The 14,012-nt window shown below is 37.1% G+C and overlaps 1 protein-coding gene across 1 annotated transcript in view; it reads right to left on the reverse strand.

Annotated features, from left to right (window-relative positions):
• Positions 1–4,793, reverse strand: part of LOC146141005 (stabilin-2-like) — a 52,488-nt gene extending 47,695 nt beyond the window's left edge. Inside the window, exons 1-6 of the mRNA XM_083392777.1 lie at positions 4,684–4,793; positions 3,961–4,055; positions 3,199–3,361; positions 2,258–2,416; positions 1,166–1,261; positions 148–336 (exon numbers count right to left, since the gene is read on the reverse strand). Coding sequence (XP_083248903.1) covers positions 148–336; positions 1,166–1,261; positions 2,258–2,416; positions 3,199–3,361; positions 3,961–4,055; positions 4,684–4,744 — 763 coding nt within the window. The 5' untranslated portion in view covers positions 4,745–4,793. The remainder of the gene's footprint in view (positions 1–147; positions 337–1,165; positions 1,262–2,257; positions 2,417–3,198; positions 3,362–3,960; positions 4,056–4,683) is intronic.
• Between the last annotated feature and the right edge of the window lie 9,219 nt (positions 4,794–14,012).

Below are 14,012 nucleotides of genomic sequence, written 5' to 3' on the forward strand. Positions count from 1 at the left end.
GCAGCCATAATAGAACTCTCACCGACAGTGTGTAAAACTTTAGCAGCTCCGCTAGGTTTAATTGGCATGATGATTGTAGTATGCACAATGATTTTTTATACCGCTTTTTACCACAGTTTAGGTAACCCGTCAAACGACTGAATTTACCTGGCCCAGTATGTTGGCACGTGGCGAACGTGTGGCACAGATTCGATCCGGTGTCCTGGCAGGGATTGATGGGGGTGCAGTTGGTGCCGTTCCCCTCGTACCCTGGGTAGCACTGGCACATAAGGGACCCGGTGCTGTTCAGGCACCTCGAATTGACGTGACAGTTCATCTTTGCGCATTCACTTAGCACTGAGTATAGACATTGAGAAGAAGGTTTAGACCAGGGGTGTCCAACTTAAACATGCGGACGTGCAAATTTTTATCTTATAACTTCTTCCCGTGCCACAGTTTAGCAACTATTTTTATTCTAATATTAAAAGCCCTTTCATACAAAAAATAAAAACAGTATAATGTTATAGAAGTAATTGTTTAGTGTCGTAATTGCTGGGATTGTTTTGCTTTGTGAGCAAACAATGAAAAGTGGCTAAATAACAAATTTAGTATTTTGGGGGACTTGCGTGCCATTTTTTATTAGGTCGCGTGCCACATTTGGCACGCGTGCCTCGTGTTTGCCAACCCTGGTTTAGACGAAGGATGTCTGATGCTTGGTATTAGGAATTCTCTATATGGTCGGATCGCAGCAGATATCCGATACCAAATAGTAGTATCGGTACTCGTCCGATATTAGGGGGGTATCTCTACCGATTCGATATCAAATGGATATAACAATTTTAGCCATGATTCGACAATTTGATAACATAATACAGATTGTGTATAACTACGTTTCAGTTGCTAAAGTTCTTTGATTTGCTTTGATTATTGGTCAATTTAAGACATTTGACAATAAGTCTTCAAGCGAAATTGTATGCGCACATCAAAACAATTTTAAGCTAACAACATTACCAAATAGGCAACAACTTATAACACCGTACATGACTTGGTGTCAATCACTCGAGTGTGCTGTATGATGCTTAATCAATAAGATCACACGAATTAAGTTTTCACATATGCAAAAAAATCGACCAAACGTCGATGCAGTAAATGTAAATAACCAGGAATGCTTACACTACTTTCTTACCTGTATCGCAGAGAGCTCCACCGTATCCACTTTCACAAGAACAAGTCCCAGGTCTGTCGACTCCGCTGTCACACAATCCGTGAACACAAGCGCAAGCTGAAGAATAACATAAGGTATTGCATTTTCATACATGTATATTGTTTCTGGAGACCGTTATTAGCCACTAATGTCGTTTTACCTGCTGGGCTTTGTCTCTTAAGATAAATTTTCATTTCCTATAGAAGAAAATACTGAGACAAGTTATTTTTTCTTAATTCTGTATTAGTTCTAACAATTCTTTGTGTGGTTTCACGCTTTGCATCTCGGATGTTATGAGGTCATGTTTAACACATCCAAAAATTAACTTGTCATTTTGCGTTTGAAAAAGTGCAATAAATGATAGATCAGCAGCGAATTTTAACATTCTTATGCTGTGTTGTTATGCGTCTTGATAAAAAAGCTGAATTAAAAAAAATCAAGGTTCAAAAAATAAAATGATTTATCAGAAACATATTTGCACAGGTGTTTTTAGATTCAATGTTTAATGACGTAACTTTGTATCGTCATCACTGATAATTTTCATGGCCCTAAAAAAATATTGGATCCGCTTCTGCACATAACATAACGCGATGTCAAAACACCTTTCAAAGAAAACTTGCCTTCTTCAGCAAGAAAATAGGACATTTCAGAGGAAATGAGAAGAGAAACATTTCCAAATTGAAATAGAATCATTGACACAATGTCTTCTTTGAGGTGGTTGGTTGCTATTAATTAATTAAAATTGTTTTTTATTTAACTGCTTCATCTCTTTGCAACTCCTTTTAAAATCGACTCTTCAAATTGGGCTAAGATGCTTATAAAGGTCGAGAACCACTGGACTAGATCGCTTTCCGATTCAGACGTTATTGTGACAATTATATATTGGTCCTAATTTGGTCTTATTCGCAACTGTCTTTTATTCCGACGTTGATGTTGTTCTTTCGGTCTTATGGCTGGAGTTCGACGAAAAACATCGGTCGCGCCGGAAGGCCCAAAGGAAACGCCCACAAAAACGCCTACAACAGTAACAGCTGTACACTGTACAGCTACTACTGCTGGTTCTAGTGTACTTGCTTTGCAGGCAGCTGGCTCCGTACTGGTCGTTGCTGGCGCAAGTCTCGCACGCCGATCCGGCCACATTTCCGCGACAAGCACAACTCCCGTTTCCCGTCTTCAGGTCGCTGCACAGACCCCTTCCGCTGCATACAATGTTGTGTCTTCCGCTGGGACAACCTGTGTTTGTGTAATGGTTATAAAAGAGCTTTTTCGGCAGCTTTATGTAGTCGGTTTGGCAGTGTTGTGAACAAGTCATTTTTGAATGACTTAAGTCCGTGTCAAGTCATTTGTAAAAAATCTTAAGTCCAAGCCAAGACAATTCTAAAATAACTTAAGTCTAAGTCAAGCCTTTTTAAATAAATATCAGGTCAAGTCAAGTCATAATACGAGCAAGTCAATTCCAAACTAAGTCTTTGTTATTGAAATTAATGTTAAACTTTTAAAATTGGAAAACCTCTTCCGATTATAAAAACAATAACTTAACGAAAAACCAACACAAAACGCAACTTATAGGCAACCTGATCGTTCAGTATTCACAAAATGAGATAAAGGGACCAATTTTACAAAAATAATGCCTTTTAAAAAAAATTAATTTCAACTCAAGTAATTTAGTCCAAAAGACTTGAGTCAAGTCAAGTCATTTGAAAACAGTTACTTATGTGCACTTTGGTCAAGTTTTTTTAAACTTAGCTACGCGTTACAGGGTTATGCTGGAGAAATTTTAGCGGCGTACAAGTTCATTTTACTGGTACCGTGCCGACAACACTGAAAACCACAGTTTGCGCAGTTTACAGCTTTCTTTTACATTTATGACTCATCGTACCCGATTTATTCACCAACGAAGGCATTACGTTTGCTTCTCTGCAAGTGTAAGCCTATGCGTGACTGTAAGTCCTAAAATCTTGAACGTCACAGGTTATATCTATCAAATAAAACCTTAAGTTTAATAAATATCTTACGCTGGCAATCCTGGCCCCAGTACCCTGAGCAGCACTCCTGGACCTGTATGGACTTGATGCACTTGTGATAGCATCCCCTTGCAGGTCTTCCCTTCTTTCGATACCGGCATCCCCTCTTGCCAATACCACGTGACGTTTTACGGAACGTAGTAGGACACCTTGCCTGTGAAAAAATAAAACAATCTTTTGTATGTTCGTTAAGACGTAAAAAATACTTACACTGAGTTATACATCGCCGGATAAAAAGACTTCCTGTATGATAAGAGATTACCATGCAGTTGCAAAATACACGTGTTTATTTTGATGTTTCCTTTGAAGGCATTCAACATTCAAGGACGGTATACTGGACACATTTTAGTATTAAGATGCTGATTTGTCCTGTTAAGTTATAAAAAAATAGTGCTCTTTAAGAATTTGCCATATAACCATGCATGCTAATAACCTGAAGTTTTTGAAAAAAAGAGTTCTGTTTTTAAACTATTTAGGTTTAGGTACGCAAGGTTGAAAGTTATGTATATGCACCGCCAAGAAGTAATAGCTTATAGAACACGGACAATGATAATACATCGTGGCCGCATTTAAAGTTTGCTCGGAACATAAGCTGTGCAGGTCTAAAAAAGTATAGTCAGTTTTTTCTAAAGATTTGGCTTTCGTGATTGCTAGGAAACGCTAGGAGACTACAATGACCTGCTTACGTGGACTAATTTCTAATTCTCTGCTACCTCACTACAATCTTATTCATGGTAATGAACACCGTCTTACCCGTAGGTTGGCCCGGCAATTTATGCATTGTGTGTTGATGCTTTCAAAGTCTTGTCGATTGCACATATTCTGAGCAGGTCCCGAGGATCCGGCATCTAAGACAGAAGAAACACTTGTTCAATACACGAAAATTTTCCCGGAACAACTTTCGCGTTTGGTAAAGTAAAGGCGAAACACTTAACAAACAGTTTTTTTTTCAAATCTGTGGGAATTAATTTTTAGTTCTGATGTTTTTAAATCTAACATTCTTGTGAAATTAAAAGTAGGGTCAGCAAATGTTGTGCAGAGCAGGGGTCTTTAATATAATGCAGGTAGGCAACAGGTACAGGCCACAAGGGTCATATGAGACGTCTACTGACCTGTTATAAAAATATCACAACTTACCGCCAGTTCAAAAATCTAATAATAAAATATAAACCATTATTTTGTTAAAACGATTAAGTCTTCACGTATAGATGAATATCAATGATCATTTACAATATTTTATAAGTAAAGACAATTTAACAAGTTTGTGTCTTAGAAGATTTTTTATCTCTGCACATTCGACTCTTTACCTATTATGTTTAGCTGGTGCCCCTTGTTTAAAATGTATACTTCTAACAATTTAACAAACCTAAGATTTTAACTGCGCAAGATTAATCCAATTTTAAGGTGTTATATACTTTTAAACTTATTGGGTAAAATAAGCTTCAAAAATTGATTGGAAAGCAAAGTTTTGCTTACCTGCATGAGACCACGCTATCAGCGTGCTTGCCACGAGGAAAGACAGTACGATGCAATTCATCACGATTTGCGTATCACCAGCCACCACAGCGCCTTTTGCCTACGATCCACAGTGAGAATTTAAAAATAAAAATCTGAAAGTCAAAAAATTGGTCAGTTTTATTCAGAATCAGTACTTTATTGGCAACATGACGTGTAGCCAAACCTGTTACTTCCTGATACAAACAAGCTCAAATTGATAATTGTCCACTCAGCAACTGCAGGACTGACCTGCAGTGGGAATGATAGGTCAATGCGAACTTTATACTAACTTTCTGTTTAAATCATGTATACATCAGGAACTTGTCGCAAAAATTAACAAGAAAAAATGCAACTTTTTTGAAAATATTTTTCGATTCAGTGCACCACTAAGTCATTGCAACACTGTTGGACGGTGGTGCGTTGATTTACTATTGGTAGCAGCTAAAACCGGGGGCTAGTAAGACGTAAACTCAACAGCAGAACCAAACGTGAGGCCGGGTCACGTGTGACATGACGCGCAATGCTCAACGGTGCCAAATTGTGGCTCACGGGCCAAATATGGCACTTGAAATACCCGTGTTGACTCCACGGACCCATGCCAGTCTTTAAATCGATTATTACATCGCTACACAAGAAAGTGTATTCAACGAGGTCTAGAGAAATTTCGCATCCATCAATTAACTTAAAATGTTGCAAACCTCGAAGTAGTCCCTTAGCATAATGCCTATTTTATTTACTTGTACTGTTGGCGTTCAATATTTAGAAAAATGGAATTTGCTGCTGTTTTTGGAGAACTTCGCAACTCATCTCTCACACAGCTAAGCAAATAGAACTTCTAAAAGAACAGCATATTATCTATAAACGTGAAGGCAAATTCTAAATCTTCATTCAACTTAAATCTGTTTAACCTATTATACATTATTTTACCTAGATATTCTTTAACATTTCGAAAACTGAAAACAAGTGCCGCTGTTGACAAATTGTACTTTTAAGTTGACGACCTTACGCACAACCGTGCTTAATCAGGTCAGAGTAAGAGAAAACTGAAAAATAAAATTTGTCAACAGTGCCACTTGTTTTCAGTTTTTAAATAAGACAAATACGGCTATTAACCAAGTTCAAATATAACGTTAACATATAGTCTGCCGTTGCACTCTAAACTTCTGGAAGGTCAAAAATACTTTCTTTCTGGTCTACTATAAATTAAGGAATGCCACTTTTATTCAACGAACAATAATCATTGGGCAAACCCAATCCTGAAGTCATTTTTTCCTGCTTTCTGTTGCAACATATCAAAACCCACTATGGTTGGCGCATACACATATGAGTTCGTCGACTAGCTATCACGTATACTGAACACAATCGAGCCTTTCAAAGCGTTCGCACGTCGTCATTCGAGAAAGTGTCAGCTGAAACAATTGGAAAGTGGAAAGAGTCTCCCGCACGCATTTTTGCAACCTGGCAAAATTAGAACTTCAACAATTGCAAAGCGACATGATTTGATGCGCGGTAAGATAATTCATAAAATCAACATGGTTCCACAAATATACAATGTTTCTAGGCCTGTCTCGAAGAAATAATCGAAAGGGACAGCTTAGCTTAACACAGATATTGAAAATTATTTTCTTATTTCTAAAAACGGCTTTTGATTTCAATTTATTCTAACGAAATTCTTTGATATTATAAATTACAATTTGACATATATAAGTTTTCAATATCGGACAAAATGCAATTACTGATTGGTGAAATGTAAAAAAAAACCTTAGAAAAAACTGTAAAATAAATTCACTGCACACATTTACAAAATCTTATTGAAATACTATATGCAAAACAAATCTAAGATTTTAATTAAACAACTTAATCTTAACACGAAATCAAACCATCTATAGACCTTTGCCAAATCGAAACATAACCCATCACAAAATTCTCCAACATTTATGACATCACGAACACAACTCCTTTCACTTTAGCATGTGTAAAACCAAATGTTACTATATTGTCATGTGAATGAATTCAGAGCTAGCATACCTTGGGTTCAATGTATAATAAACCGCACGCTTAACCGCTACAAGTAATTTGGGAGGCCAGATTTATACGTTTATCAGATCATGGTTACGAACCGCATTCGACATTACAGAATGTGCGTTACAATTGAACGCTGTAAAAAGCGCTGATCCCTCATGATGAACAAATAAGTAACGCTGCGCGGGAGGTATTTTAATTTAAAAAAATGTAACAATAAACACTTTTTTTTTAGATAAAAGCAATCAATTCTTGTTTCAAAGCTTTTCCTAAAATAAATTTAGGAATTCATGATCAAAGATATGTCTTCTGAATCTAAACGATTAAAATCTTTAGTTTCAAGTGCAGAATTTACTCGACCTTTTTGGCTTGAAGATTCATCATTGTTGCGGTCTTGCAACATCTTTAGCCGTTAGTAATTACTTAAGGAATACTAAATTAACACATTCAGTACCCCAAGTGCAAAACTACTGTCAATAATCAAGTCCATGATTCGTTTCACTTGAAGACGGCCAAAGAAAGAATTTCCCCAAGACCTTTAAAGAACTCACAATAAAAGACCTCACAAAACAAAGGTCAACTTGAAAAGCGCAATATTTGCTCGAAGGGGCCAAAAACGCTACAACCACAAGTGCAAGCACAACTGTTGCTGCTTTGCCAAGCATGCTGAGGTTCAGTTGTAAGCTTCCTCTGACGAACGCCACGTAATCAACAGGCAGAATAGCGAGGGGAACCGGTGAAAGGCCGTGGCAAGACACCAAGTCTAGGAAAACAGCACAACTCGGAAGCAAACGATACTTTGCCTCGTCGATTCTCTTTAAAGCCCTCGACGACCTTTTTTCCGGATTCACAACGACCGGGGCCTACCGGTCCCACGTGCAGGGCTGGCGAGCGCACGAAACGGTGTGCGGTTTGCCGCCGGCGCGCCAAGAGTGGAAAGGAGAAGAAGAAAACGTTTTCCAGAGCGATTGAAAAGGAAAGAGACTTTGAGGACCGCAATCGTGAAAAAAAAATGGTTTTAGGGAATTTTTCGAATGCCAAAGAAATTTAGGAATTAAATCGTAATTAACAACCAATTTCAAAATATGGAAACCAGGGGGACTGTTAAACGGCGAATTGTGTTGTAATGTACCTAAGTTGTAAAAAAGTGAGACTAAAAGTGATCTTTTAAAGAATTTAGATTTAGACAAATGTGGCGTTCTCAAAAAAATTATTTTAAGTTATTTGACAACCAATTTCAAGAAGCAACGTGGCGATGGGAAATTGTTTTTGAAAAACTCATTTTGTTTTTATGGTGCTATATTTTTCTTTAAGTAAAAGACCGGATATTAAAATTCCAACGCCGCTGCAAAATGGGAAAAGAAATAGCGGAAAAAGACGAGCAATTTTGTAAAATGACTCTAAGAGAAAAACAGCCCTCCATTCACCACAGATGTAAAAAAATATAAATTTTCGCCAAATTTCAGATGCTCGAAAAAAACTTCAGAATTAAATCTATAATAAAAATGTGTTTACAGTTTTCATTTGGGTCACTAACACCTCAATTTCGGGAAAATAATTTCCCAGAAAAATTTAGATTAAGAGTAAGGGAATGGATTTCCAAGGCGCATAGAAAGACATTAAGGCTCGTCGCTGTGGCAGATTGTAAAAAAATGTTACATTTTAAATGCTAAAATAATATTCCTGAGCCAAACTCAAAATAAAGGGCAATTTGCCAACAAATTTAAAGCTATGTGGCGAGCAATTTTTCAAATAACTTGTGGATGCGTAAAATGCTTTACAAGTTACACTTGGTTACTGAAACACTGCATTTTTAACAATGCTTTTCAAATGCCACCACCACTGCAATAAGAAAGATAGAACGAAAACGACAGAGACCTTGTGAGAGACATAAATAAAGAAAAGAAATAACGGAGAAACGAGAGAGAGAGAAAAAAGAGAAAGGGTGAAAACGGGAGCGAAAGATAAGAGAGGGAAAAAGAGAGACGGAAAAAGAGAGACTGAAGGATTTCCAAGGCGACTGAAAAGGGCCCAACGCTGTGTTTTCGCTCCTGTTTTAAAGAGGAGAGAGGTAGAGAGGCGCGAAAGCAGTTGTTTGCGGGTTGATTCCCACAGAGGCGAGGCACCGCTCTCGTTCCACAGGCCGGACTAGTCCGCGTATTGCCGAGCAATCGTTTTCCGGTGCGCGCTTGTATTGAGACCGCTCGAGGACCGCCAGGCAAGGCACCACATGCCACGGCTGAAACAGTATGTGCAGTAGCGGCAGTACGACGGGTGCACAGTAGCCATAGTATGTATTTTGTGAAAATACCAGCTCCCTGTCTTTAAATGCTGTGGTCAAGTGCCTATTTTCACTCTCAGTTCAGCTCTGATGTCCACAACATTTGTTAAACGTTTTTATACAAAGTCTTGTTTTTTCGTCACTATGTGTTACCCTTGGTCCTATTTTTACCATGCCTTCACCGGTATCTTGAACAGTTAGTTTTGAGAGGTCTGCAATGCATTTTTAAGATTTTCGTCTCTTTTCATTAACCATGCTGTTGTGCTTTTTGTCCCCAACACAGTTTACATTTCCATATGCACAAACGCGGGGTTTGTTTTTCTGCTTCTGTAAATTCGTTTGTAAACCCTTGGCTTTATTACGCAGGCAACCTTAAACAGCGGCCGATCTTTATTTTTTAACTGCATATACTTTTTTGTTTTTTGCCTAATTTATATGTACCCCATCCTCGAGTTTGCGCCAATTTGTTTTTTTTCAGGGTTTCGGGTGTGGACCAAGATTTTGTGCGGTACGGGCCATTTAATTTTTTTAGAAAGGACGTCACAAAGTTACGTCAAAACATGACGTCACAAAGTTACGCCAAAACATGACGTCTTAAAATTAAGTCAAAACGTGACGTGAAAAATGTAAAATTTAAACTTGTCAACAGTTCGTTTATTTAAACAACATTTCGATTAAGTTTTACATAGGAGAGGTGTTATATTCACTTTTTCTACAATAAGTATAGCTATACTGAGCAAAAATTACAGTATAGAGGAAGGGCCATGGCCACGTACCCACCCCCACACTGGATTCGCCTTTACAGGCTAAATTGCTCTGCTGTTTCCCCACTCGAGACACAAAAATGCACCAAACAGGTCTGCGTACTTTTAAGATGGATTGTAAAGGCCAAGGTTAAAAATAGGCCAAGCAGCGTGGCCATAAAAGGAGCATTGAACAGAGACCACGTCAATAGGCCACTACAAGGCAAAAGCAAATGGCTGTTGTAGCGATTGAGAGGCAATTCCCAGCTCGATTCGGGATTTCCGCGTTTCAATTTGTACGCGATGCAGCAGGAAAGTAATTTGTTGTTACAGTTTACAACCTAAGTACTAGTCCAGGCGACTGTTTCTACGTGTAACCGCAGTGGGTGGTTTGAATTAATTTCAATAAACCGTTATCTAAGGCTGGGGTCGGGAACCTATGGCTTGCGAGCAATATATGGCTCTTTACATGATGTATTTCTTTTGCAGATAAATCTAAGCTGTTATGATAAAACTACACGCGGTCCTGACCCTCTCTAACTCTTTTTTTTACCGTATAATAGTAAAATTTTGCGAGCTTTGTGCGAATCCTGTTGGTCTTTTCGTGGTTGTTAGACAGTTTAATAAAAGCCTTTTGCATACATAAGGCCTTGTTCGTATCATGGAACTACGTAATCAAAGTTTAGCAAACTTAGCTAGTTCCAATTTTAGCGTTTACTGTTCTGTCTTTTTAAAGGACTGAATCTAAATTAATATTTTTGTAAACCTCAAGTATATAGATGTTGAAAAATATATAATATGACTCTTTTGAAAATACAACCTACAACATTCCGATTTTGTGGTTCCCTAAGCTGGAAAGGTGCCCGACTCCTGATCTAAGGAGAGGTAAATCAATTGACAAGGGGCGCTTTGATATCCTAATGAATCTACTCCGTTAATTCATGGTTAGCAATTTCCAGTGCCACCGACAGCTGTGGTCAAAAATGTGCATATGATGCAAATGAAAAAAACACCGTAAGTGATTGAAAAAACAACAATATGCGGAGCACTAGATTCCTTAAGGGTCCAGTTCAAGGTTACTCAACTGGCAGACCCGGTCCGAATGCGGACCTTTTTAGTGTTGAAACCGGACCTTGTCCGTCTCAGTATTTACTTAGCAATGAAGTTTGATGAGTTTTTTTCTCGGCAAACAATTGCTGCTGTTCATATAAAACCTCTTTCTAGTAACGAACATTACAGAATTATCCGTTAAAGCGAAGGACATATGTAAATTATACCGTATTACATTTTGTATGACTGTAAATTATTTCATGAGAGTTATAACGGACCTCAGCAAACTTTTGTAACTGGACCTTTGCTAAAAGTTGAGTAGCCCTGGTCTAGCTGCTTACTGAGCAAATAATGCACATAGAAAGCAAAAATCATGTCTAACTTATGTTTTCCGCTAGGTGCTAATAAAGCGCAAAAATTTGACAAGTTTTTATGTTGTTTTCACCAGTGTTGTAATGACTTAAGTCAATGACTTGACTTAAGTGCACTTAAGTCACTGTTTTTAAATGACTTGACTTGACTTAAGTATTTTGGGCAAAATGACTTGACTTGACTTAAGTATTTTGGGCAAATGACTTGACTTGACTTAAGTATTTTGGGCAAAATGACTTGACTTGACTTAAGTATTTTGGGCAAATGACTTGACTTGACTTAAGTATTTTGGGCAAATGACTTGACTTGACTTAAGTCATTTGGACAAATGATTTGGGTTAAAATAAATTGTTTTAATTAAGCAATTATTTATAAAATTGCGCTATTTATCCCAATCTTTGCACATAAAAGAATTTGCTTGTAATATGTTGCTTGAGTTGCTCATAATAATCGGAGGAGTTTGCCGGTTTTCATAATTTAAAGTTTTATTTTTTTGAAGGGCTGGACTTGAAGCTGACTTGCTCTAATTATGACTTGACTGGGACTTAAGTTATTTTACGAATGACTTGACTGGGACTTAAGTTATTTCAAAATGACTTGTTTACAACACTGGTTTTCACAGGTGAAAATATAACTAACTGATGACTTGGACTGAGACTTTTTATTTAAACAGACCTGTACTTTATTTTAGAAATGACTTGCTTGGAACTATTTCAAAATGACTTGTTTACAATACTGCTATTTGAGAAAATTCGGCACTCTTGCGCTAATGGGCCGAACGTTTATTTTAGCAGATATTATACCAATTATGGCTTTTAATCTAAAATTGTACGTGTTTTGTCTTCATTAGTTTTTTAAGATTACGCTATTTCGAAAAGGGTATACGCAGCTAAAAAAAGTTTGCCAACCCCTGACCTATATTAATCATTGGTGAAAATGGATGTTATGCAAATCAGTAGACAGCATGATGTTGACTAAACAAGCTTTGACTAAACAGGCTAGCAAAATACATGTTTTAAATATCGCCAATTGTTGTTTCTTATTGTGTTAGTGTTCTATTATCCTAAATTACTGATAAAAGCAACTATATAGCTTTTAAATGTTGGTATACAGGTAATACAAATTTCGATCACTATACGATACAGAAAATTTTACTCTAGAATAAAAAGTTATTTATACGTAATTGTGTAAAGATGTTGTTATGTAAACTGCAAGGTCACCCGGTAAATCTTGTTTATGCTAATAAGTCATTTAAAGGCGACAACTAACTGATTTATTCTGTTGATTTGCCGGTACTATGAATTGTGTTTTTGGCGACACAATCATAAAGCTTCAAAGAGTTTGTAAGGGTTAATACTGTTAAAATTTTTATAAACATAGTTATCTAAAGTGATCTTTCTGTTCTGAAAGTTGAAAGGGTATAAAAATATTCCTATTATCCACGTTTGTTCAAATGTCTTCGGCAATTCCGCCCCCACAACTTTTATACCGGAGTTCTACTTACAAAGATTTAAACTAATTCAGTCAAGAGTGTACTTCATTTATTACGTTTTAACTTTTAAGCGACACGATATGCACAAAAAGCACGGTAGCAATCGAAAACATTGCCACAAGAATTCCAATAAAAAACGAAATCATACAGCAGAAACAGTACGCAAAACATATAATTTTAAAAATGGTTAAAAGTAGTATTGAACGAGTGTAAATATGCAAAACAAGTGCAAGTACGTTTGAAACACAAAGTACTTTGATAAAGCAACACAAAATATAACAAAAAATATTATGTCATTTTATTTTATGCGTGTCTTCACGGATAAAGGAAAGGTGTGGTAAAGTTAAATGAAAAAGTAAAATTTTGTGTTGAAAACTAATTTATTATCACATCAATAACTATATTTGCGACATTTTTTCAACAAATCAACATAAAGAAGGCTACAGGAGTATAGGTATTTAGCACGAATTCAGTGCTGCAATGACTTAATTCCATGACTTGGCTTAAGTGAGCTTAAGTTACTGTTTCAAGTGACTTGATTTGACTTAAGTCGTTTCGGTAAAATGACCTTTTTTTTATTTCAAGTTTTGCACGTAAAACGATTTGATTGCGGTATGTGGTTTTTGTTAGTTTTTAGTGAAATTGTTGACCATAATCGGACAAGTTTACCAACTTTAATGGTCTATCGTTTTATTTTTATATCAGTGGTTTGACTTGGAGATGAAAATAAGGATTGTCGGGCGTAGGCTGCATACAGTTCCCTGATACAATATGGTATTGTTAGTTCAGTCAAGCCTTGTGGATTGAGGGTTAAAGAGAAACCTGTTCCGTTGAAACAATAATGTAGATTGGACTGTCTTATTTTAATATTTTTCCAATGCAACAACAATAGGAGAGTAAATATATCCATTGATGTAAAATAGGATTTTGCAAGAAACAAAATTCGGTTTCATTGAAAAATTACCACAAAATGCTATTTTGTTTATTTATCAATGCTTTCATTGATATGTGAACTGCGTGATTTCTTGGAGGTAAAATATATAGAAAAAATAGTTTGCGGGGACTTGGTCGCTTTGATTTGTTCTTAAAAAGGATGTACTTTGACAGCATCAAGGTGTTATTCGTTTAAACAAAAACTCACAAAAGAAACGACACAAAACTCCCCACCGAACGAAAAAAAACATAAAAAATGCGTCTCGGGGGCGCCACCCATCGACTCGTCGGTAGCAGCAGCATTGTTACGTCATAGAACCAGCCGCTCGGCGTCCAGGAGGGTCGTTCGCGCGAAAATACGCGCGTGTCTCGTACAGTTTCGGCAGCTTTCGGGCGCCGTCTTGCGGTAATTCGA

Source organism: Ascidiella aspersa, chromosome 6, assembly GCF_963924565.1.
Source record: "Ascidiella aspersa chromosome 6, kaAscAspe10.2, whole genome shotgun sequence".
NCBI lineage: Eukaryota > Metazoa > Chordata > Ascidiacea > Phlebobranchia > Ascidiidae > Ascidiella > Ascidiella aspersa.